This window comes from Equus quagga, chromosome 5 (assembly GCF_021613505.1).
Source record: "Equus quagga isolate Etosha38 chromosome 5, UCLA_HA_Equagga_1.0, whole genome shotgun sequence".
NCBI lineage: Eukaryota > Metazoa > Chordata > Mammalia > Perissodactyla > Equidae > Equus > Equus quagga.
Window position 1 is genome coordinate 37,214,727 of NC_060271.1, and position 26,169 is coordinate 37,240,895.

Sequence of the window (26,169 nt, forward strand, 5' to 3'; positions counted from 1 at the left end):
TCTTTTTGTGACTGGCTAATTTCACATTGCAGAAATCTCCCTAGAAGTGTCCCCTGATGGAGTGACTTATAAATGTACAGCCTGGGAGACAAAGGCATCTCCCAGAATTTCATTTAGGTATCACCCCTCCAAACACAACCAGCCAGAAATAAGGCTGGAACATGAGGGATCACAGCACAGGGTGACATTCCAATGCTAGGAAAAACTGAACCAAACCAAACTCGGGGACTAAGAGAGAAAAGTGGCCCCCGACAGCCGGGTCACGGTGTGCTCCAGTCTCACAGTAGTCATGTCCTGAGCACAGCACCTCTGAGCTGAGTGCAAAAATGCCAACACCCCCTATTCTGAGTCACTTCTGCTTCCCTGCCAGCCCCAGCTGTGGCGCCACATCCGAGGTATAAATGAATTGAGCTTCTCGATCACAGAATCATCCCTGCTTCCTGACAGCACACGTCCGGAGCAAACCCCACTTCCTTAAATCCTCCCCAAACCCCTCAATGCCTGCCCAAGCTCTGAGTCCCTCCTAATACCCGCTTACTGAGATGCCCTGTGCTTCCCCATGCTGTGTGGCCTCCCCTGCTGCAGCAAGCATAATAAACCCAACTTGTTGACTGCAGGCAGGGCCCCGGTGGTCTCTGGGCATCAACAGGACGATCGAGGAAGGCTGATAAAAGGAACGATGGCTAAGAATTGCTGGCCAGCACCAGACGGAGGAGGTGCCTCGTGAGCTAGTAAGAAACCTCACCAGCCTGACGCTTCTTTCCATCACAGCAACCCTCTGGGAGAGATATTAGTATTTTTCCCATTTTACAGATGGGGAAGTCAAGGCTCAGAGGATTAATAACTCGTCCACACTACTGAGTAGCAGAGCCAGGTCTGAGACGCACGCAAGTCGCCTCTATGAGTCCAGTGCCCTTTGCTGCCATGCACCCTTCTCTCTGAAGCTGCGCTCACCAAGCAAGCCCAGCTGTTGGTGCAGAGCTGCAGCGGGGGGGCCAGCTCACAGGGGAAGTGGTCCTGTTTGTGCGCAGAGAGCACATCCTTAGGGTGGGTGTTGACTCTGCTGAAGGATCTGGTGGCCCTAGAGGGCCCCACCCTGGACACCCTGCAGCCAACCTCATTGCTGGTGGCTTGTGTCCAGGAGCAGCATGCTGGTGCAAGATGTCACTGCCGGGCTCAGGAGGAACATGAGTTCCTTGATCCACTGAGCTGAGCCCCAGTTTGGGGGGAAGGAGCTGCAGGCACTTTCTGGACACTTGTGACTCAGTGAGCAGATGCCCAACAAACATCTTTCCAGTGCTACTATACTACCAAAGGCCAGCACTGTTTACCTAGGCGAGATTGTAGCTGGAACACAGACGCATTTCTAATAGTTATGCATTTATTTTCATGTGTAATAGGAAAAAACATTACTAGCACATCGACGTGTGACTTCATAGATATATTGTTTAGCATAAGACTAAAGTGGGAAGTGAGAAAAGAAAAGAAATGTTGAGCTAAAGAAAATATTAAGGAAGTAAGAGAGTAGGTGGTCCTTGGGTATGACAAAAACTGTAGAGGTGCTATTGTGGGTGCCTGGAGTTTGGAACTCGCTGCTCTAAGCTTCTGGCAAGAAGCTGTGCGCTGTCTGAAGCCCCCGAGGGCTCTACAGAGAAACACGGCGCTAGGAACCAGGGGCATCCTCCTAGGAGCGCCTGGTCCATCAGGCCAAGGCCAGGAGGAAAGCACATTTGGTTTAATTTGTTCATGCCCTACAAAATGTCTTAGAAGTTACAAAGCAACAAGAGTGATTTTCCTTAAAAGGGAAAAAAATTTTCTAGGCGTGGCCTTAACGAGGCAGTGGTCACAGGGCAGCCTGGGCTGGAGGGCCCGAGTGGGACTCGGGAGATAACCAGGAAGGCTGAAGGGACACCCTGGAGGAGTCCTGGCACTGTCCTGGGGGAGTGTGTGAGTCTGCGTGTGTGCGTGTGGGGGTGCACGGCCCCAAACTCTCAGAGCTCCGGCACCATTGCCCGGCATACGACAGGCGCACAATCCAGGTCTGCTGAATTACTCTTGCACGCGGAGGAGGCACCAGAAGGCCAGGTGCAGGTGCCCAGGTGGGCAGTCCATGGCCGTGCCACCAATAGGTCACATTCTTGTACATTTATGAACAAAAGGGGGACACTTCCTATTAAGATTCCTCCCCCACTAAAAAGTATCCAAAGAATGTTTCCCATCATTTAAACCTCAAATTTTTAAAAAGCCCTTTTTAAAGGACCTTGGAGTTTTGCTCAAACAGCTCAGTCCTGCAAGCCAGAGCTGGTCTCAGCACCCCCTACTGGCCACCTAAGGGTCACTGCTAAGGACACAGGGTGCCATCTGGAGACTCGCCCCAACTCGCCGCTGGAAATGGGGGTCAAGGCCAGCGCTCAAGAGGGGCCAGAGCTTCGGAGGTGGGAACTCCGGGAACGATGCTCATGGTATGGAGCCTTCCAGCGCCCAGAGGGTAGAAGGAGCAGTTGTCAGTGTGAGGGGGACTGTCTGCCAGCCCCCAACCTCTGAGCTGCGGGGAGGGGCGGCTCAGCCCCCAGGGCCCAGACGTGATGGGCAGAGCTGCAGACTGGGCCCTGTTGTGGCTCCAAAGGAGAGTGCGCAAGAGCAGGTCAGGAAGGGAAACCAAGTCAGGGAAGAGCCCCCACCCCCACCCACCCCACCTGGGGCTCGCGGGCAGCTCACGGCCCCAAGGCCGGTGCGTGTCCTCAGCAGCACCCCGCAGCACTCCGCTTCACGTGGCACGGCTTGCAGAAGAGACGGTCGTTCAGCGGGTAGCAGCCTTGGTCTGTGGGCTCCACAGACAGGAGGATCCGGCAGTCCTGCGGGAACAAGGCACGTGTGGAGGACCCCAGGCCTGGGCGCTGCAGCCCAGGGCCCGCACGGGGTGGGGACTCAGCCAGCTTTTGCTGATGGGGTGGACTGAACTAGTTGAGGGAGAACTGAGGACTCCGGGAGAAGAGGGGCCCCTGAGTGGGGAAGTCCCCTGAGGGATCACGGAAAGGGCTGGAAGGGCCTTATTAACCACCAGCAGCCCCTTTAGGATGCAAGCTCTGTGAGGCAGGAACCCCGTTTCCTGCTAGATCCCGCCTAGACCAGAGCCTGGTGCAGCTCAGGCACGCGATAAATATCTGCTGAGCGAGCGACTGAATCTATCCAGTCCCTTCATTTCTGGCCGGGACACTGAAGTCCGGGGAGGGGCGGGGCCTGTCCTGGGTCACATGGCTGGTTCCAGAGCTGGGACAGGACCAGGTCTCCAGGCTCAAAGCCCAGGGGTCTTTTTGTTGCTCCACAGCTACGCAGCTTCAACATTGAGACAAACTTACTATTTCCAATTTTTCAAACCACCAAAGGATTTGAAAATGAGGAGGATGGGGTTTGGGGCCCAAACTTTGCCAACTTCACTCTGTCGCAGGCCCGCACCTCATCTGGGCCTCACTTGGACACGCGCTGGGCAGTAACGATGGGAACGATCAGTGTCCGGAGACCCGGTTCAGGTCACAGCTGGTATCCTCTGGAAGCTGCATTGATCTCCCCACAGAGATAACTCTGGGGTCCTTGGTGCCAACCTGACCCAGCACGCCCAGCCTGGGAGGGCACCCTCGTGCGTCTCTTCCCGACATGAGGTGCAGTGGCACCTCGAGTATTTCAAGTGGACACCTGGGCTGTTCCACGCCAGGATCTGCACTGTTCCTAATGGCCGCTCACTCGGCAGTCTGAGAGCATCACTGCCAAACCTCAAGTTCCACAGGGGCACATGTGACCTCTCCTAAATTAGAATCAAGTCAGGACACCCCTCCAACATGACCGAGTCACGCAGGCTGCAAAGGAGCTGTGGCAGAAAGCCGGCTAGACCCAGCCCAGACAAACGAGGGTCGCAGCCACTTTTCGCAGCCTCAGTTTCCTCATTTTTTTAAAAGTTTTTTTAACTTTTTAAAAAATTTTTCCTTTTTCTCCCAAAAGCCCCCCAGTACATAGTTATCTATTTTTAGTTAGTTGTGGGTCCTTCTAGTTGTGGCATGTGGGATGCCGCCTCGGCATGGCTTGATGAGCAGTGCCATGTCCCCACCCAGGATCCAAACCTGTGAAACCCTGGGCCGCTGAAGAGGAGCTTGCTAACTTAACCACTGGGCCATGGGGCCAGCCCCATTTTTTTTTCTTTTTAGTTTTTCCATTTTTCAGTTTCCTCATCTTAAATGGAGACAATAAATCCCACCTCGCAAATTCATGATTAAGATTAAAGAAGGCGGGGCTGGCCCGTGGCCGAGTGGTTAAGTTCGCGCACTCTGCTGCAGGCGGCCCAGTGTTTCATTGGTTCGAATCCTGGGTGCAGACATGGCACTGCTTATCAAACCATGCTGAGGGAGCATCATCAAACCACTCTGAGGCAGCATCCCACATGCCACAACTAGAAGGACCCACAACGAAGAATATACAACTATGTACCGGGGGGCTTTGGGGAGAAAAAGGAAAAGATAAAATCTTTAAAAAAAAAAAAAAGATTAAATAAGCCGATGTACATGAAAGCATTTTATATATTAAAAAATACTGCCCAGGTATAAAAGTACTGTGACCCTTCCAACAATGGGAATAAATACCATGGACCACAAGCAGGAATGAGAGGAGTGTGGACGGCGCCTTGACCCATCTCCCTTCCTAGAGAAGAGCACCCCAAATCTGCTCCAGGCCACTGAGGTTCAAGCCTTACTGTAGGAAATGTAAAAGAGACCAAACTCTGCCTTTCGGCAACAGCCTGGGTGATGCTCACAGTGGCCTTCACCGAGCTGACCAAGGACCAGCAGGGTCAGTTCATTTGCTCACCAGCCAGGCTCAGGGAAAAGCTGATCACCACCGGACCTTATGAGGGCGATGGGGGAGATAACAGCACTTGAATTTCATCATTGTTTTTTCAAGATGCGTTATCAGGGGCCGGCCCCATGGTTAAGTTCACGTGCTTTGGTTCGGCAGCCCAGGGTTTCGCCGGTTCGAATCCTGGGAGCGGACATGGCACTGCTCGTCAGGCCATGCTGAGGCGGCGTCCCACATGCCACAACTAGAAGGACCCACAACTAAAACAATATATACATACAGCTATGTACTGGGGGACTTTGTGGAGAAAAAGGAAAAATAAAATCTTTCCCAAAAAACCCACATATATTTAAAAAAAAAAACCCAAAAAGATGCGTTATCAGCCAAACCTTGAACTATAACCAATAAAGACAACATAGTCACGAAGCATTCTGTCAACTTCTCTACCAAGCTCCCCTGTCACTCTCAGTGAAAACAGCCCCTCGGCTCCATGTATCTGTTCGACAAATGTTTAGAATTACTCACTGGCTGATGAAGAGATTTGCCCTGGGACTGCCCACTTAGGTGACACCCATAAAAGTTGCTACCTTTGTTGCTATCGCCAGAGAAGACAGAAACATCAGTGACATGGGAGTGACAATGGAAGAGGCGGAGGACTCTTGGAGACTCCTCAACAGGACTGAGCATATAATTTGCAGGGTCCAGGACAAAATGAAAATGCAAAGCCCCTTGTTCAAAATGAAGAATTTTCAGATGGTGACAGTAGAGCTGCAGAGCAGGCCTGAGACCCTTCTGAGCCAAGGGTCCTATGCGATACCCTGGACATTCTTGTCGGGACTACTGCACCAGCTTCTAACCAGCCTCCCCTTCTCGGCCTCACCCCTCCCTGCAGTCCAGACTCCTCAGCCTGGCACATGAGGCCCTCTCCTTTTCTGTGGCCTCACTGCTACCACACGCTCCCCCACTCTACACTCTAGAAACAACCAGAAACTTCCACTGCCTCTGATTCTTCAGGCTTGCTCATGTCAAAGTGGGTCCTTACAGACCCTCTGGCTGGACCGCCTCTGCCTTCTCCAAATATCTGGCAACTCATACTCCTCCTGAGAGATGCAGGCTAAGCATCACCTCCTCTAGGAGACTGCCTTGCCTCCCCCACCCTGGCTAGACTTGATCACTGTCCCAAAGCTGATTTACACATGCTCTTTCCCAGCACCAGAAAGGAGAGCTATGGTGTGGGTTTGCCCAGCATTCCTTCCTTCCTTCCTATGGTTGAATCAACCCTTCTCTGTTCCATATGGTTCTGCCTCCCTGGCCCTAGGAGTTGTCAGTCATACCCCCTGGTCATGATTGGTCCAGAATGGGCATGGGACCCAAGCTGGGCCAATCAAAGGCCTTCTTGGGACTGTATGGGATCCTTGGATGGGGTTTCTAAGTTGAAAGGACGTAAACCTGGGCCAACCATGGCTGTGCACTGACTGTGTCCCCCTCCTCACAGAGGACGCCAGCTTACAGGAAGAGGAAATGAAGCAAACACCCAAAAAGCACGGAACCAAGAGATGGAGAGAGCGCCCTGATGATACCCTTTGATGTCATCAATGACATCACCAGCATGAGGCTTCCCAGGAGAAATCCTTTCTTGCAGAAAGCAGGTCGGGTTTGGTTTCTATCATTAACTTAAAGAGTTCTGAGTAACAGTCTATATTTGTAATTATCTCCATTCTAATTTGTCTCTGCTATTGGACAGTGAGCAATTGGAGAGCAGAGCCCCCACTGTGACTGTCCTGGCACAGGGCCTGGCACACGGCAGGCTCCCACCAGGGCTCGTGCGGTGATTGAACAGGACCGACAGCTGTCATGAAATCATCGCTGCTCCACTCACCTCGCACCTGTAGCAATTTTCATGGAAGTTTCTTCCCATGCACTCGATTTTGAAGGCATCCTTCCCATCCCGGGGGATGATGGGATTCTCACAGATGCTGCACACAGGGGCGAATTTCCTAGAGGGAGAGGAACCCACGCTCGGGAGGTGTTCACGCCGACGCCCGCAGAAATTAGCTGTCAGAGCTCGGGCTGGCTCCAGTTCACCTCCCAGAGCTATTTCAAGCCCGTTGCTATGTGACTGCACCTGGAGCTACAACCACAAATGTCTCTTTCTTCCCAGCAGGAGCGGATGGAGAGACCTGTGTAATTAGACCCAGCTTCCCAGGGTGTAATTAGCGGAGACAAGGAAGTGACTGGGGAATGTCAGAATTTGAGAAAGCAGAGAAATCCCACGTGTGTTCAGTGGGCTTGGAGCCATGCCATTTGTATAGGCCACTGCTTTTGCTGCTTCTGTCCTTTCTTTTTTAACAGGCATATCTGCCTTTCCCCTTGGGCAGTGAGTAACTCGAGGGCAGGGACTGAGCATCACGGATGTCTGTGTCACTGCTGCTTCCTACGGCTCCAGCTCCGAGGGGAGCCCTGTGCTCTGGGGATCGAGAGCAAGGCCCTGAAGTCAGGTCACTGGGGTCTGAATCGCAGCTTCCCTACTCGCCGGCTGGGAGACTGTGCCTACCTATCTGTTGCAGGCCTCGGTTTCCACATTTGGTAAAATAGAAGCCTGAAGAGCACCTGCTTGACAGGAGAGTTTTGAGGATGCAGGTGCTCAAAAAGTTGTTAGCTGCGAGCAGGCACACGGTTGCATCTATGGTGTGTGGAACAGAAGACCTGGTTTCTGCGCACCCGGAGGCCGCAGGAAAGCTGTGACCCAGGCCCCCACTCAGGCTTGGCTCCTCCGTCTGCCTGAGTCCCACTCCCTGCCCCCCGTGCTCGGACCCCTCTCGTACCTGTAGAAGTCATCCAGGCAGTACACCTCATTCTGGCTGTCCAGGGCAAAGCTCTCGTCCCCGATGCACCGGGCGCAGGTCACACACGTGAAGCAGGTGGGGTGGAAGGCCCGGCCCAGGGCCCTGATGATGTGCTCCTGGACCACCTCGCCACACTTGCCACATTTCTCCAGGGTGTCCTGGGACAGAGGGCCATTGCCTTAGAGCCATCTCATGGGTATGCCCACTCTAAGCCACAAGGGGCATTTGACTGGCTACCCACAGGGGCCCAGAAGGCCAGGGGTACAGGAGAGGGGCTTACATTCGTCAATCGGCCTGTAACTACTATGCCAAAACCTCCACACTGCTTACAATGGATCGAGTTTGGCAGCATATCCTCAGCTTACTGTGAGGAATCCTGCCATGAAGCTGCTACTGCATTCTTTGTTTCTAGGAAATGCTTGAGGCCAGGGTCCCCCAGGGCCCATGGGAGAAATTTCTCTTAAACCTCAGAGTCAGGAAAAGGAATTCCCGGAGGAATTGGTGTGCTTTTTATTTTATGGGCAATAAACCTCGAAACTCCTTCCCTTTTCCATTTGGCCACTTGGAAGCTCAGAGTCAAATTCCATGCTGTACTTTTAGGAACAACTGTAGGAGTCTTTCATTCATAGATTTTCAGGTACTAACTTTCCCTCTGGTTTCATCTCACTTTTCACTTAGATTTTCCCCTGTTCTGATTTCTTTGTGTGTTTATTTTACATCATTATTATGCACATTCTTTTTTGAAAATTTTATTTTATTGTGCTAAAATCACAACATGAGATCTACTCTCTTAACAAATTTTTAAGTGTACAACATTGTTGTTGACTATAGGTACATGTGCATTCTTATAAGCTGCCTCAAGTCTCTTCTGGAATGAAGAGGGATTAGTGAGAGAGAGAGATTGCTGAGGCCGAGCCAAGGGCCTCTCACTTACCCTCCCACCTTTTCTCCTAGACATGTCCCCCCCACTTCCTGACCGTGTTCCTGTTCATTTTCACCTGATTTCATCTGACAGATAAGTTTAGGGGGGCAGCCCTTCCCTCCCAGCACACTGCTCAAGTCCCTCCCGGCTGCTTCCAGCTGGAAGTCACCTTCAACCCGCTTCCGCTCAGTGTCTCCCCCTGCCTGGCTTCGAGCTGAGGGAAGAGGGGAAGGACGCCCCCACCGTCACGTTGACGGGGTCAGAGGGACGGGGGGAGGCCTGGCTCCTTTCTCCGCCCACGTGCCTCGCTGCCTCTGATCAGAGTGTTCTGATTTCTCTCGATAGTCCCAACTCCAAATATTCTAACTCCACAAATCAGCAGTTTTCAAACTTCAATGTTTATCAGAATCACCTGACTTGTTGAAAATGCAGATTGCCAGGTGCTCCCAATTCAAGAGGACAAGGTGCGGCCCACGCACACCCAGGTGATGCGTCTGTGGGTCTGTAACCACAGAAAAACACCACCACCCACCATCGGAGAGTCAGCAATTCCAATACCTTGGCATCCACACCGGCTCTCCCAGACTGCATTTGGTACTGAGGTGACACAGATGCCCCCAGTAGACCTTGCACTGGAACCTCGTGGTTCTAGGTGAGAGAGTGGCAAGACCACAGGAGGCTCCAGAACCAGACGGGCCTCAGGGAGAACCCCAGCTCCACTGCCTTCTGGAGTGTGACCTTGCGTGCTAGGCTGAATGATGTCCCTAAGATATCCAGGTCCTAAGGCTTGGAACCTGTGACGACCTCCAGTGGCAAAAGAGACTCGCAGATGCGACTGAGTTAAGGATCTCAATATGGGGAGATTATCCTGGATTATCCAGGCGGGCCCTAAATGTCATCACAAGTGTCCTTATAAGAGGGAGGCAGAGGGAGATTCGACACAGAAGGAAATATGATACTGAAGCAGGATGCTACACGGTTGACTTTGAAGATGGACAAAGGAACCAAGGAATGCAGCTCTAGAAGCTGGAAAAGGCAAGGAAAGAGATTCCCCCGACCCCTCGACTTTAGTGAAATGGATTGAGGGCTTCCAACCTCCAGAACTGTAGGAGAATAAATGCGTGTTGATTGCAGCCATCAAGTTTGTGGTAATTTGTTACGCGGCCGCAGGAACGAATACTGTACACCTTGGCTGAGCTCCTTGCCCTCTGAGCCTCAGCTTCCTCATCTGTGAAATGGGTCAAGAGTGCCCACCTCCCAGTGTGGTGGAGGGGAATGAAATAAACCGATGTCCGTCAAGTGCCCAGCTCAGCGCCTGGTGTGCGGAGCCCGCCGCAGGGGTTACCTGGTAGCAGGGCTCGCAGAGGGGCCGCCCGTCCTTCTGGTAGAAGCTCTGCCCGGCCAGCTGGCGGCGGCAGGTGCGGCACGTGAAGCACTGGGCGTGGTACTGCCTCTTCATGGCTTCCACGGCCAGCTCTCGGGGGGACACGGTCTTGTGGCAGAAGGCACAGATGTCTGGGGAAGAGGAGACACGGGCCGTGATCCACCCAGCCTGGGAGTACTGCACCCAATCACCGCCCAGAACCTGCCCAGAGCGCAGGTCTCTGCCTGGAGCCCCGGGGCTGTGAGTGTGGCCTCGGCTCATGAGAGGGTCACGAGGAGCAGGAGGAAGGAATGTGAATGGCCCCTGAAAAGCCAAAATCAGGAGATGCTGTGTCAGGACAACTGGGTTGCCATCTGCAAAAAATTCAAGGAGGGGCTCCATCGAGACACCTTCTACTCAGATCATTTCATATGTCTTGAAGACCTAAATGTGAAAATGAAACCATCAGAACACTAGAAGAAACCAGGGGATGCTTTATAAACTGGGAGCAGAGAAAGCCTTTCCGCACGTAATAGCCGTTTCTTAGAGTAACACATGGTGCTGGAGAGACTGTGGGTAAACGGGCTCTCAGACACCGCTGAGGGGAGTGTAGATAGGATGGCCAAGAAGGGTATTTTGGCAAAAATATCAAAGTTACAAATGCACCTAGCCTTTGACCACAGTACTTTCTCTTCTAGAAATTTATCTCACAAACTTGCACACAGGCAAAATGACCTATCTGCCAAGCAATTCATCTCAGCATTAGTTGTCACCGTAAGAAACTACCTAAGTACTCTCATGGGAAACTGGTTAAATGCATACTAAGGAATACTACACAGCTGTGAAAAAGATAAGGAGCCGCTTTATGATCTGACATGGAAGGAACGCTAAGATGTATGGAGCAGAGAGAGCAAAGTGCAGAACAGCAGAGTTTGTTACTATTTGTGGGAAAATGGGAGGCAGCAGACACATTTATACTTGCTTGATACGCATAAAATGTCTCTGGAAGGACATGGAAGACACTGACAACAGAGGCTGTCTATGTGGCAGGAAGCTGGGCGATACAGGGATGGGGCTGAGGGGAGACTTCTCACTGTGTACCCTTTCACATATTGTATTCAAAAAATTAGAGAAAAAAACCTCAAGGCATTTTTGCTATCATAGCAAATTTTGCTGATCGATGTGTAAATGGATTTTAGTTATAAAGGCAAAAAGCTTACGGCAATAAAAATAAAGTTGATGTAAAAATAAGGAGTGAAGAAGTGAAACTCTCACTGTTTGCAGACGACATGATCTTATATATAGAAAACCCTAAAGAATCCATCAGAAAACTGTTAGAAATAATTAACAACTAAAAGTTAAAGTTGCAGGGTACAAAATCAACTTACAAAAATCAGTTGCATTTCTATACTCTAATAACGAACTTACAGAAAGGGAACTCAAGAATACAATTCCATTTACAACCGCAACAAAAAGAATACAGTATCTAGGAATAAATTTAACCAAGGAAGTGAAGGACTTATACAATGAAAACTATAAGACATTATTGAAAGGAATAGATGATGACGTAAAGAGATGGAAAGAGATTCCATGCACGTGGATTGGAAGAATAAACATAGTTAAAATGTCCATACTACCCAAAGCAATCGACAGATTCAATGCAATCCCAATCAGAATCCCAATGACATTCTTCATGGAAATAGAACAAAGAATCCTAAAATTCATATGGGGCAATAAAAGACCCTGAATTAAAAGAACAAACTGGAGGTATCACAATCCCTCACTTCAAAATGTACTACAAAGCCATAGTGGTCAAAACAGCATGGTACTGGGACAAAAACAGGCACAGAGATCAATGGAACAGAACTGAAAGCCCAGAAATAAAACCGCACATCTACGACAGCTAATCTTCGACAAAGGTGCCAAGAACATACAATGGAGAAAAGACAGTCTCTTCAATAAATGGTGTTGGGAAAACTGGACAGCCACATGCAAAAGAATGAAGGTAGACCACTATCTCATGCCATACACAAAAATAAACTCAAAATGGGTCAAAGACTTAAGTCCTGAAACCATGAAATTCCTGGAAGGTAATATAGGTAGTACACTTTTTGACATTGAACTTAAAAGGATTTTTTCGAATACCGTGTCTTCTCAGACAAGGGAAACAAAAGAAAAAATAAACAAGTGTGACTTCCTTAGACTAAAGAGCTTCTGCAAGGCAAAAGAAACTAGGATCAAAACAAAAAGACAACCCACCAATTGGGAGGAAGTATTTGCAAATCACATATCTGAAAGGGGTTAATCTCCATAAGATATAAGGAACTCACACAACTGAACGACAAAAAAAACAAACAGCCTGATCAAAAAATGGGCAGAGGAGATGAACAGACATTTTTCCAAAGAAAATATACAGATGGCCAATAAACACATGAAAAGATGTTCAACATCACTAATCATCAGGGAAATGCAAATCAAAACTACACTAAGATACCACCTTACGCCTGTTAAAATGGCTATAATCACTAAGATTAAGAATAACAAATGTTGGAGAGGGTTTGGAGAGAAGGGAACCCTCATACCCTGCTGGTGGGAATGCCAACTGGTGCAGCCACTGTGGAAAACAGTATGGAGATTCCTCAAAACACTAAAAATAGAACTACCATACACCCAGCTATCCCACTACTGGGTATCTACCCAAACAACTTGAAATCAACAATCCAAAGTCACATATGCACCCCTATGTTCATAGCAGCATTATTCACAATAGCCAAGACATGGAAACTGAGTGCCCACTGACAGATGACTGGGTAAAGAAGAGGTGGTATATATACACAATGGAATACTACTCACTCAGAAAAAAAGACAAATTCATCCCATTTGCAACAAGATGGAAAGAACTGGAGGGAATTATGCTAAAAGAAATAAGCCAGACTGAGAAAGACAAACACTATGATTTCGCTCATATGTGGAGTATAAACAAGCACATGGACAAAGAAAACAGCTCAGTGGTTACCAGGGGAAGTGGGGTGGGACGTGGGCACAGGGGGTGAAGGGGAGCACCTATGTGGTGACAGACAAGAAATAATGTGCAACTGAAATCTCACATTGATGTAAACTATTATGAATGCAATAAAAAAATTTTTTAAAAATAGAGCTGATGTAAACTATCGGGCCCGTCACTGTGCCATGAGCTGGGGCGGACACTGGTGGTCCCTGCTCTCCCAGTTCCCACCTGAAGCCCGTGCCCCACCCCGAGGGCCCTGGGGACCAGCCTAGAATCCTTCCAGCCCTGTCCCCGTACCTGTCGACGCCTCTCTCTCGGGGAGGCCAGCAGGCTCTTCTGGGGGAGGCGGCAGCTCCTCCTCTGCCGCCCTAAGATGATTGGGCCGAGGCTGGAGTGAAGGCCCCTCTGCCAAGGACTGTGGGGACAAGGCGGGGCAGGAGAGGTGTCATCCAGGGGGGACCCCACACAGCCCTCTCAGCTCTGCTCCTCACCTGGTGGCACCAGACACAATTAGCCCCATTGTAGAGAGGAGGAAACTGAGGCCCAGAGAAGCAAGTGACCTGTCTGAAGTCACTCAGCAGGAGGGTTACAGTGACAGCCGGAGCCCAGGTCTCCCAGCTCCTTGCCCTGGGTTCCCTCAACCAGTCAAAGCTGCTTAGCTCGACTTCTAAGGAATCTCCTGGAATCAGGCTTTCCCTTGGCCTGGAACCCCTCCCATTTCTATAACAGCCTCTGTTAAGAGCAGAGGATTATAAATGGGTTTCCTATGCAGCATCAGGGATCTGGGTTAGAGACAAAGAACCGTCTGCTCAGAGCTGGAGCGGGCATGGGGGGAAGAGGGAGGGGCACCCCTTCTCTGGGGATCTTGAAAAACAGGCCCAATATGTACCGGCCTGAATGGGCTAAGAAGAGGGACTGCCTCGAGCCGGAGAATGGACCAGATGACCCCCAGGCTTAACTCCCTGAAAGGCCCAGACTCCCGCCCCCAGCCCATGGGGCTCCGTTAGGGACCAAGGGGTTGGCAGTACCTGTGGTGGGGGCGGGGGTGGGGGCAGGTGCAGCTGCTCTAGGTCAGAGACGAGTGAGGCGCCCACGGGGGCAGGGGGCTCCTCATCCGGAGGAGGCAGGTATGCCGGTGGGGGCGGTGGCGGAGGCGGGAGGAGGTCCAGGTCGGGGAGTGCGCCCTCGCTGTCCAGGGTAGGAGGAGGAAGAGGACATCCTGCAACCAGAAGGGGACAGAGGGCTGAGCAGAGTCTCTGCAGGTGGACAGAGGAGGTGTCTACTTGCCCGGAAGGCCATACAGCGCGGTGGCTAAGGGCTCGAGTCCAGGGTCACCCAGACCTGGGTTCCATCTCTGACTCTGCCACTGACTTGCTGTGTGTCCTTAGGCAAAAGACTTAATCTCTCTGAGTCTCAGTTTTCTTATTGGGAAAACGGGTATTAACTGCTTAGGGTTGTGAGGGTCAAATGAGATGATGCAGGTAAGGGCTCGGCATAGTGGATGGCACATGGCACAGGCTCAGAACACAGTCGCTGTCAAAGCCCTCCATAACAGCCCTCCCTCACCCAGGCGCTAGAGGGCACTTGTTGAAATACAAGCAAAACCAACCCCTAGGGCTGCAGTTCTCAAAGTGTGCCGCCTGGACCAGCAGCGGCTGCGGCAGCATGTGGGAGGATGTCAGAAAGGCAGCTCCTTGGGGGCCGGCCCCGTGGCTGAGTGGTTAAGTTCACTCACTCTGCTTTGGCGGCCCAGGGTTTCACCGGTTCAAATCCTGGGTGTAGACATGGCACGACTCATCAGGCCATGCTGAGGCGGCATCCCACATACCACGACAAGAAGGACCCACAACTAAAATATATGCAACTGAGTACTGGGGGGCTTTGGGGGAAAAAAACAAAAGGAAAAATAAAATATTAAAAAAAAAAGGCAGCTCCTGGGCCGGCCCCAGACCTGCAGAGTCAGAATCTGGGGGGGCCCAGATCTGTGGAGCTTGCTGCCCCTCAAGTGTGGGAACCACCCCCTAGGTAAATCACAGAGCCGGGGAATGACTGCTGGGCGTTGAAAGCATTAGGGGAAAGGTTGATGGAGAACTTTCCAAAGGAGGGGTCAGACTGCCACCACCTGAGCCCACTCTAACCTCAGCAGATACCAGGGGTCTCTGACTCCCATCACACTGTGGGAAGGTACCACCTCTGAAAGGTTCTTATCAAAACCCCCCCAAAACATAAACAAAACACAAATTCAATCTAATCAGGTCTCTAGAGTTAATTTCCATTTATAATAAATGCGGAAACAGAGGGGCAAGTTGACGAGACCACAAGGAAGCAAAGAGATCAACATACAGAACATTCTACAGAAACTGACCTATGTCTGCAACAAGGCAATGGCATGCGAGAGAGAGAGGGGGCTTCCTCAGAATTAAGAGATTTTAGAGAAAAATGATTACTATAGTGTATATATTTGTGGGGTCCAATAAAGCAGCCACCAGCCACATGTGACTCTTGGGCACTTGGAAAGTCCACACTGAGATATGCTGGAAGACTCAGTACAGAAGAAGGTAAAATATCTCATTAATAACTTTTATAATGATTACATGTTGAAATAATAATTTTTATATATTGGGTTACATAATAGATATTATGAAAATTAATATCCCAAGCCAGCCCTGGTGGCCTAGTGGTTAAGGTCAGCACACTCTGCTTTGGAGGCCTGGGTTCAGTTCCCAGGCGTGGACCTACGCCATTCCTCCATCAGTGGCTGTGCTCTGGCGGTAGCTCACATACAAAAAAAGAGGAAGACTCGCAACAGATGTTAGCTCAGTGCAAATCTTCCTGAGCAAAAAAAAAAAAAAATCACATTTCTTTTTACTTTTTTCAACGTGAATACTAGAAAATTTTAAATTACATATGAGGCTTACATTTGTGACGCATTATATTTTTATTGGACAGTGCTACTATGGACTTTATTTGGATCCTGATTCAAAGGATTAATCATCTCATTTAATTCTCCTTATTTGGAGGAAAAGCTAAATATTCCATTGAATAATATAGCTCAAAAGAAAGACAAGACATAATGTAAACCATTCATTCCACTACAATCCAACAGTTAAAAGGCATTTTTTTTTTAAAGATTGGCACCTGAGCTAACATCTGTTGCCAACTTCTTCTTTTTTCCTCTTCTTCTTCCCCCCAAAGCCCCCCAGTACACAGTTGTGCATTCCAGTTGTGGCACGTGGGACCTGGCCTCAGCATGGCCTGATGAGCAGTGCCATGTCTGTGCCCAGGATCAGAACCGGCGAAACCCTGGGCTGCTGAAGCAGAGTGCGCGAACCCAACCACTTGGCCATGGGGCTGGCCCCTTAAAAGGCATTTTTATGACAATTCAAGGAAAAATTAATTTTGGACAGAATATTAGGCATTCTTGCCGATTCTGTTAGGCATTGTTTGGCATTGTGGTTATGTAAGAAAATGGCCATATTTAGAGATGCATCCTGAAGAATGTGGGGCTGAAATCACCTGATGACTGGGGTTTCCTTTAAAATACTTCACAAAAGAAAAAAGAAAGAAAGGAATAGATGAAACAAATGTGGAAAAATCTTAATTGTTGAAACTGGATGTGGGCTACACAGGGTTCCTTGTCCTGTTCCCTCTACTTCTGTGTACGTTTGAAAGTTTCATTAAGGGAAAAAAACTCAACAGCAAACACACATGCACACACAAAAATACACTGGCACAAAGTCATTTTCCTTATTAGCACAGCTTAACTCTTACTCCTGAAAGCTGAGGTCGACAGAGAGGGAGGGCACAGGAGTGGCATCGAGGGAGCAGCCCTTGATCCTATCCCCTAGTCATGCACAGACTTTTGGGTGCTCCTGGCAGGGAGGGAGGGAGGAGGTGGGGGGGGGCACCTGGCTCCTGCCTCAGCCCCAGGTTCTCCTCGAACGTTCGCCGTGGTGTAACTCCCACCCCTCCAGGCGGCCCCCACGAGGGGCTGCCCAGCTCCCCTGGAGGAGGTGACTGGGGAGTCAGGAGAGAAGCTGTGGTGCGGGGCTGTGAACACGGCCGGGAAAATCCCCTGTCCACTGCCACGTAGAGGGTAAGCGCTATTAACACTGCCCCCAAGATAAAGGGCGGGGAGGTGCTTGCCACCTCCTGTCACTGCAGCACAACATGGGCCAGGCTCGGGCGAGGTCAGACTGCCCTAGACACCCAGGGAAAGCAGATGGAAAGTGCGCGAGGCTCTGCCGCCCAACGACCTGGGCTCTGGTCCCATTCTCTGCTAGTTTACCGGGGCACCTCTCTGGGCTTCAGGTTTCTCATCCATTCGACAAAGATAACGAACCTCTCTCCTTTCTCCCAGGGGCTGAAGGGACTGGACAGATGGGAGGGTTGTTCTAGACCTGTGAGCAAGCTGCAGAATCATCTGGGCGGGGGGGAGCCTTGTTCAAATGCCAATGCCTGGGTCCCACCCCCAGAGCTCCTGCCTCAGCAGGTTTGGGGTAGGCTCCGAGAAGGTAAGTTTTTGAAAAGCTCCAGGTGAGGCTGATGCTGCCGGTGCAAAGCCGCACTTGGAGAACGCCCTGGTCCACAACGCCTGCCTTTGGACCAGACCGTCGTCGTTCTCAAAGGGTGGCCCTCAGACCAAGAGCATTAGCACTACCTGGAAATGTGTGAGAAATGCAAATTCTTGGGCCCCACCGCAGACCTGCTGAATCAGAAATGCCTGGGCCCCACCCCGCTGTGTCTGAACAAGCCCCCAGGTGATGCTGATGCTGCTGTAGTGTGAGAACCAGGCTCTGGACGAGCTGATGTGAGCCGGGAGCCAGATCACAGAGAGCCAGCAGGAGCGCTGGCCTCTCCCAGGACCTGCCTGAGGCTCCGGGCAAGAGGCTGTGCCGGGTGGGCAGGAATTCAAGAGAGGGACTTGAGGCCACAAGGCAGGTGGACAGAAAGGGGCCGAGCTGAACCAATGATACAGTTCAAGGAGCCAGGAGTGGGGGGTGGGGGGGGAGCAGCCTTATAAAGAAAAGCGAAGCGAGAAAGTGACTTGTGAGTAAGGGAGGGGGTGTGGCTGCAAGGATCGAGCAGGAGCAGGGAAGGAGTGAGGGGAAGGGGGATTCCTCCAGGACAAAAGGGCTAAGAAGTGAGGTGCGTTCCTGAGGGGACAAGCACTACCTGAGGCCTCAGATGACAGCCTGCTGTAGCGATGGCTTTACAGGGCCAGCCTTTGTGTTCTGTGCTCAGGCCAGACTCGTGCTCATCTAGAACTTACTCCCTCCTTCGAGGCGGAACCCCGAGATGGCAAGCACAATGGCCCACCAGCTGCGGCTCGCGCCCCCGACCCCGCACAGGAAGATCTGCCTTTGTTACCACACTCCCCAGATCTTCTGCCTCTAATTCCAATAACTCAGGAAAATGTCCTAGAAATTTTGGCATTTTGGCATCTAACTATGTTTCTGGGCTCCCTCTCCTACCCAGAAGGGACATATTTCTTCTCATTGGCTCACACGTCCCGATGTGTGAATTTTGGTCCTGATGCACAGAGGAGCAGCTGCAGGAGACTGTTCGTGGCAGGTGCGGTTAGGAAGGAAAGGTCAGTCAGGCGGCTGCGTCACAGTGAAGAAGCATGTCACATGAATGTCCCAGTGGTCTCACATGTGCCCACGTGTGGCCCCTTCTCCTGCCCCTTTCTGACCTCCTAACTGGCATTTTCTCTTGGTCTGTAGTGGTTTCCATGGTGATAGATGCACAGGGCCGCCCTAGCCCCACTCTAGGACCCAGGGGACTCCGGGAGACTCAGCTGCCTCCCTGGGCTGGCCTCTCACTCTTGGTGTCTCAGTGCCTCCTTGTTCCAGCTGGTGCCTTGTCAGACGCCACCCTCGGCCTCAGGGCCCTGTGTTGTCGTCCTTCCTCACTTCCACCCAAGCCAATGGCTGAGACTTCCAGGGGATGGCAGGGAGAGAGGCCTGGAAGGCTCTCCGTCACTATGGCAACAGGGCCAGCTCAGCCCAAGCACGAGGTAAAGGAACGCCATTTATGGAGTCTCCGTTCTATGATGGATGCATCACATACACGACCAAATTTCCATTTTCCAGAGGAGGAAACCAAGCAAGGAAACAACTTGCTTAAGACCACACAGCAAATGAAAGGCAGAGCCCAAGAGAGAATAACACCACCTTTCAGGTCCTCCAACTTCCATTCATTCCTGCCTCGGGGCCTTTGCACTTGCTGTTCCCACTGCCCCTCACACTGCAACCACCCCCCTGCATCCTGTCATTCAGGTCTTAGCTGAGCTGAAATGTCACCTCCTTGGAGAACCCATCCTGACTACCCCATAAAAACTTGCACCCCCCACCTCTTCACCACGTTTTATTCCTGTATAGCACTTGTGTCTACCTGACTTTATAGTATTTTGATTACCTCTGTTTCTTCTACTACGAGGTAAGTTTCTTTAAAAACTTTTTTTTTTTGAGGAAGATTAGCCCTGAGCTAACTGCTGCCGATCCTCCTCTTTTTTGCTGAGGAAGACTGGCCCTGAGCTCACATCCATGCCCATCTTCCTCTACTTTATATGTGGGATGGATGCCTACCACAGCATGGTGTGCCAAGCAGTGCCATGTCCACACCCGGGATCCAAACTGGTGAACCCCGGGCCACCGAAGTGGAACGTGCGCACTTAACCGCTGCACCACCGGGCCGGCCCCTAGGAGGTAAGTTTCATGCAGACTGAAAACCTTGTCTCTCTTTTCATGTCCCCAGTGTCTGGCCCAGAATAATTATGGCAGGTAACACACATTTAACGCTTTCTAGGAGACAGATGCTGGGCTAAACACTTCACATAAGTATTAACTCATCTCATCCTCACAACAACCCTTTGAGGAAGGTACTATCATTATTTCTATTTTACAGATTAGGGAACCGAGAAACAGAGAGGTTAAGTGGCCTGCCAATGTCACACAGCAAAGTGGTGGAAGAGCCAGGATTCAAACCCAGGTAGGTGTGTTCCAGAGTCTGCCTGGCACACAGTAGGTACTCAATAAATGAATGGCCTCAGAGCCTGCCCTTCGCTCCCCACCACGGCGCTGCCTCTGACCCAGTCTCCCACCCAGCCCCCTCACCCTCTTACCTCCATTGGAGAGCTGAGGGGGTACAGCCGGCACTGAAGCTGCAGCTCTGCCAGGGGGTGTCCAGGGACCGGGCCTCCCCGCTGAGCCGGCCCCGGGTGCCTTCGTTGGGGCAGGAGAGTCCCACGGGCGGCCAGGCCGAGCCTCGCAAACTGCCCGCCTCACATCCTCAGCCACAGCCTCATCTCGACGTGGGGGGGCCAGGGTGATAAAGACAGACGAGGCGACCCTCTTCTCAGGCTTCAAGGCCATTGCCTTGGCTCCTGGGGGGACCGGGGACACAGTGGGGCTCAGGCTTGGGCAGGGCTCAGGGCAGGGGGCGGGGCACACTCCTCCTGGACATGCAGACAACTCAAGGGCATGGGGCCTCCCTCCTCCCAACCACGCCAGCGCCCCAGCCCAGCCCAGGAAGGGGCTGGGGATGTCCCGCGGGGGGGTGGGGGGTGGAGCAGGTACCCACCAGGTGACATGGCCACAAGGTGGGAGCCAGCAGTCCTGACGGCCCCTCCCCCAACCTACGCACCTGGAGGAGCTAAGGGCAGCCCTGCCCTGCTTACCTCACAAAGGATTAATTTCCCTCCTCCCCGGAAGCCAGAGGAAGGACCAGTGCCTCGGGCTCCCCACCCCCAGCCAGCGGGCTACCACTGGGCCACACCCTACGTCACCTCCCTCACCTGGGATCGATTCTCCTGGGAGAGCTGAGCCGACGTCCCCGTCCCCGAGGTTCAGGCCAGCTCCACTTCGGGAGGGAAACAGCGCAGATGTCAGAACATCAGGGCTGGACTCCAGGAGGCAGAGGGGCTGAGGGGACAATTGGAGCTCCCGTTTGGGGAGACCTGCTCTGGGCCAGCGAGGCCCTGCCACTTCCTGCCCGTGCGCTGGGGGATGGGCACTATGACCATCCCCATCTCACAGATGAGGAAACCAAGACAAGGAGGGGAAGTCACTTGTGTAGGGTCTCGCAGTGCCCACCTGGGATTTGAACCCAGAGCCCACGACCTTGGCCACTTGGCTCTGCTGCCCTCTCCCAGCCCAGCCCAAGAGACAGCATCTTTTTCTCCACCGTCAGCCCCCACAGCCAACCAAGTCTGATTCTACTGCTAGAATCTCTCACTCTGTCCCATCTCCAAAATCTCAGTCCTGTTCAGGCACGGGGTGAGAAGGGCGTGGGTGCCTCGAGGGTCTCCAATCCTGCCTCCTATGCTGTCCCTGGAGTGATCTTTCTAGAGCATAAATCTGATTGTTTCTCTCTACTCAAAAGCCTTCCGTGGCTCCCTACTACCTTCAAGATAAAGTCCAAATTCCCCTGGCCTCAACCTCTTTTTTGACCACCCTGGACCACTCACCCTTCCTCGACTGTCTTTCTCCCTTACCTGCCTTGGAGTGTTTCCACCACCTGTTTTTTCTCTTCTGCTCCCTCCAGAGTGAATTTCAGTTTTTCTTAGAGGCCCTGCTCAAACATCACCTCCTCCATGAAGCCTCCCCTGATTCCTGACCCTGCCCTGCCCTGCCCTGGGGCAGTTGTCTGCTTCCACAGGGTGATGACAGCCCATCACAGGACATGCTGGCCCACTGTCACCATGTCTGCCCCCCACAACCTCAAGTGGCCGCGTGCGCCTTCAGCTGTCTGTGATCTTTACAGTGGGCATCAAAGCATGGATCTTGGAGCAGGGCGGCACCCCGACCAGGGAGAGCCCATTTCCCATCCCGCAGGGGGTTCCTGCAGACAGTAGCCTCTGGGGCCATGAGGTGGGGCGAGTGGACCCCACTCGGCTCAGGGGTCTTCCCTGGACACCCAGGGCCTGTGCCCAGGGTGAAAAACGTGGCCTCCTCTATCTCCCCCTCCAGCTGGCCCACCCCGCCGTGGCCCCACAGCCCAGCCCACAGGTGCATGGGGACCCAGAGAGTGAACCTCAACTAGTGGGGGATGCTGGGTGGGGCTGACGTCCCGAGAGGCCACACAGGCCTCCCTCTGTATCTCAGAGTCCACTGGCCACTGCGGGCTCTCTGGGTGACGGGCAGAGAATAATGACAACAGGAACAACATATGTTCCTAAATTCCTCTTAAATTGGTTTACATATTTGGTGAAAATGCATAGCTCAGTCTGATGATAAAGTATCTGTTCTGAATAAGAAACCAATGTATGAAGAAAGCTTTCGAAGTTCTTTTAAAGTGCTTCTCTTTTCCCTCTTGTTTGGGAAGTGACGTTGGAAGTGTATGTGCTTATATTGGCTGTCATAGTCTTTGGTTTTATACTTTGTTATGTTTAAGGATCTATTTTGTAAAGGATTTTCCAGGACATCTGAGACTGAAATACTCGAGAACAACAAGGGGCTCCTGGGAAAGCGCTGGCTCCCTGTGAGCCAGGCCCCCGCAGAGCCTCAAAGCTCCCCTCATTCTCAATGCCGCCCCTTATGCCCCACTTTACAGACAGGCCATGTGAGGCCCCAGGAGGTTAAGTGACTTTTCCTGGCCACCCATGGCAGTCTTGGAATTCTAATGGAGCACCATCCGACCTGAGTCCAGGGGGTGTCCTTGGACCTGAGACGACACACTTTTTCTTCCTTGGATGGCACAGGGGCCCCCAAATTCTCAGGCCTGTTTTCACCCCAGAATGGCCCAATGCAGACCAATTATCTTGTGGCCAGCACATTCTGGGCCGTCCCCAGGGACTGCTGCAGATGCTCCCTCAGCCTCCCTCCCACCCTGCTCTGACCCCCACTCCACCCCAGCCCACCCCTCCGGGAAGTCGGCTCTGCCGGTTTCTCGGAAAACATCCTTGGCAAATATCCCAGTGCAGAGGCCAGATGCTCACAGCTGGAGCCCCCCCGCCCCCGCCCCGCAGTCCCGCCCTGTGGTGCCTGCAGGGACCTGAGGCCCCAGGGAAGGAGCCCAGCTGGGGATTTTCAAAGCCCCGTCAGTCAGGCCAGGTCCGGGCGGGAAAGGGAGCCTTGGCTGCTCTCTGGTCCTACTGCCCCCAGGTCACCCTGGAGCGGGGTATGTGCGAGAAAGCTCCCTGCGGGGCGGCCTCCCAGCCAGCCGCACCCAGGGGACCCCCCACCCTGCCTCCCCCAGAGGGCGAATCTGAGATCCAGTCGGGTGATGGGAGAAAGTGGGAACAAAGGGAAGGAAAGTCATTTCCTGTCAAGAGGAAGGAAGGAGCTGAGTCCAGCCACCCACCCAGCTCCGCTTCAGCTGCAGCCCACGGCAGGGGCCTGGCTGGCTGAGCGGGAGGGCCTCCAGGGGCTCCCGGTAGCGCCCCCCGCTCCGCACTATCCCCCTACCTACTTCTAACTACTTCCCAAAAACTCTGGAACCACTTCTAAGCTGTGTTCTCTAACACTCGGATGAAGCAGTCTATGCTTGAGTTCCGGGTTAAACTTTGCTGGAAGTGGGAGAGAGACCGCGCCCCTTGCAGCCTTGCATAGGGGTTCCCTCTCCCTCTCTCCCACCCCAGGGAAGCGGAGGAGGCACACAAAGCTGGGTTCACACGGGGCCCCACCTCTTTCCTGCTGGGTGATCCTGAGCTGGTCACTAAACCTCTCTGGGCCTCAGTTTTTTCATAAAGTGAGAATGAGGTCTGTCCAGAAGGGTGGCTGAGAGGGTAAAAAGACAGTGCTCAAGACCTTGGTACGCGGTATGTTCAAAGAGAAGGCCAGCAGGTCACTCAGCCCCTGAGGGGTGGAGGAGCCCCTGGGGGCTGGGCTCCTTGAGGGTCCGGGAGGACCGGACTTAGCTTCCATCATTATTATGAGCACGGGTCTAGGCGCTGCCCAGCCTCTTCCCGGGGTCCTCAGCTCTGGGCTGGAGACGTACGCCAAGATGCCCCGGGGCACACACCTTGGGGATTGCCCAGTCCCACCCCTTCCCGGCCCCAGACCACATCTGAGGCCCAGAGAGGGGCAGCCCTGCGGCCCCTCCTTCCCCCCGCCTGACCCTGGCCGGGTAAAGGGGCCCGGAGCTCCGGAAACCCGGCGCCCTCCCGCGAGCAGCCAAGCAGGGCGGCTGGCCGGGTCACTGTGGGGCGCCGCCGGGGACTTTAATTCGATCCATGTGCGGGACGCTGTCCTCTTTGTGCTGGAGCTTCCGCCCTGCCCACCCCTTTCCCTGGCGCCCCGCTCCCGGGCAGGGACACCAGCCCTCTCCCCCACTCCGGGGACCGAGAGGGAGGGACTGCGCCCCCTCCCCGGCGTCCCGCAGGCCCCCTCCCGGAGCGCCGGGGCTGGGGTCCCGGCCGGGGGGCGGGGTGGGCTCTGGCCACAGGCTGCCCGCGCTGTCACCTGTGTGTGGCAGGGGCAGGGATGAAAGGAGGGGACCCCCGCCCCCGCCCCGCTTACCTGGGCCGCCCGCGCCCCCGGCGGCTCCGGTCCGACGCCCTAGCCAGCAGAGCCGGGAGCAGCGCGGCGCCTCCCGCCCGCTCCGCCCTCCCCGCCCCTCGCCTCCCTCCGCCCAGCCGCCCGGGCCGCCTTACCATAAAAGGTGACGCTCCGGGAGGGGGCCCGGGATGCCCGCCCGGCGGAGGCGGCCCCTACCTGCCCCCCCACCTGCCCGGCCGCGCCCCGCGCCGCCCCCTCCTCCTCCCTTTGTTCCCTCGACCACTCCTCCCTTCCCCTGGAGGGTGGGCGGCCTCTCCCGCTGCCCAACCCCCAGGTCCTTTGTGCACCCTGAGTGGTCCTTACCCTCCCCCTCCTCTGGGTCACCTGGGTTGCTGGCCTCACCCGCCCTGTCGCGGGGAGGGGTGCTTCCATCTCAGTTTGGCCTGGGATCTCCCAGGGTCCTGAGTCAGGTGGACCTGAGCTCCACGGCCGATCGCTAACCGTCTGATCCCTGGCGGCCACTCTACCTTCCCGGGCCTCAGTTTTTTCGTCTGTAAAGTGGGGGCCATGGCTGCCTACCTCTCGGGTCAGCCTGAGGATAAAAGGTGATAATGACAGTGAAGAGCACACACAGTCAGGGGTCAGTATATGCTGGACTTGGGGCTCTTTTAGGGGGTGCCCCAGTGGAGCAGGTCACCTGGATTTGCTGTTTTGAGGTGTCACTACCTGTCTGGACCCTTCAGCCCTCTGCAGGTGGGTCCCAGGGTCCTGGGGGACAAGCCCTTCTAGGAGGCCTGGTGGGCAGGGCCCAGCTGGCAATCAGGTCACCTGGTTTGCCACCCTGGGCCCTGTCACTGACCCTCTCCCACTTCCTGCACTCCGACACCCCCTCCCTTACCCCTCGCCCCCTAAACGTGGAGGAGGGAGAGGGAGGCTGAGCCTGGGCCCTGGGTGGGGAGGTGGAGCCAGGATGGGCCGCCTGGGTCCCTGGAGTCCTCGGGAACATTGCTGGGAAAGGAATCTGGGTCTGATTCAGAGGCAGATTGTTCTTTTGATTAAAGCCACAGGCGCTGAGGCCAGGGGAGCGCGGGGCCCAGCGCTATCTGGGGGAGGCCAGGCAGGGTCGGCTTCTCCTCCATGGCCCCGAAATTGCAGTTGCCCTGGCCAGGATGGCTCTGGGGCTGCTCCTGAGGGGCTCCGGCTCATGGGGGTCCTGCCCCATGCTCCTTCTCCCACCTCCCTAAATCCCTCAGCCCTTTTTTTCACCTCTCCCATCCCCCCGACATCCAGTTTTTCATTCCATCCTCACAGCCACCCTGCAATGACATGGCGATAACAGTAGCTGCCGTTTGTAGGGGCTTCCTGTGTGCAGTGCCTGGCTTCCAGACCTTTCCATTTAAAGCCCAGGAGAGCCCTGGGCAGAGAGCTGACTATTCCTGCTTCGCAGACAAGGAAACTGAGGCCCAGAAAGGCTCAAGGCCACACAAGGGGCAAGTGGCAGAGCTGGATTCAAACCCAGACTAGCAGGTGCCCCTGGGCACACACAGGGCTCTGCTGGCCGCAGGGGCCGGCGCAATGGCCACCCTTCACGGATGCAGAGAGAGGGGATTCCCTCCCCATTCGGCAGAGGGAGACTCGCCCCCAAGGCCGCCCCCGTCCCTGGCCAGGCTCATTCCCAGGCTTGGCAACGCCCCCTCCCACTTTGCAGCACTGCTTGGAGCCAAAGCTCCCTACACCCCTCCCCGGCG

General features: G+C 53.6%; 1 protein-coding gene across 3 annotated transcripts; it reads right to left on the minus strand.

Annotated features, from left to right (window-relative positions):
• Nucleotides 1–1,361: 1,361 nt before the first annotated feature.
• FBLIM1 (filamin binding LIM protein 1) lies at nt 1,362–24,599 on the minus strand. Of its 3 annotated transcripts, none has more exons than XM_046662696.1 (9): nt 24,577–24,599; nt 20,779–20,843; nt 20,107–20,367; nt 14,009–14,199; nt 13,278–13,395; nt 9,956–10,125; nt 7,668–7,846; nt 6,722–6,839; nt 1,362–2,855 (listed from the first exon to the last, which is right to left on the minus strand). In XM_046662696.1, the coding sequence occupies exons 3-9, from the start codon at nt 20,354–20,356 to the stop codon at nt 2,742–2,744; spliced, it is 1,140 nt and encodes a 379-aa protein (XP_046518652.1). In that variant the 5' UTR covers nt 20,357–20,367; nt 20,779–20,843; nt 24,577–24,599; the 3' UTR covers nt 1,362–2,741. The 3 variants fall into 3 exon arrangements, with proteins under 3 accessions (XP_046518652.1, XP_046518650.1, XP_046518651.1); XM_046662694.1 differs by lacking the exon at nt 24,577–24,599 and adding an exon at nt 24,443–24,547; XM_046662695.1 differs by lacking the exon at nt 24,577–24,599 and adding an exon at nt 23,608–23,953.
• Between the last annotated feature and the right edge of the window lie 1,570 nt (nt 24,600–26,169).

Coding starts and splice junctions, on each gene's coding strand:
- FBLIM1 (XM_046662696.1), bottom strand. CDS start 20,356: ATGGCCTTGAAGCCTGAGAAGAGGGTCGCCTCGTCTGTCTTTATCACC. Junction 6,840..7,667: donor TGCCTGGATGACTTCTACAG/GTACGAGAGGGG, acceptor CTCTCCCTCTAG/GAAATTCGCCCCTGTGTGCA. Junction 2,856..6,721: donor AAAATTGCTACAGGTGCGAG/GTGAGTGGAGCA, acceptor TTGTTCCCGCAG/GACTGCCGGATCCTCCTGTC.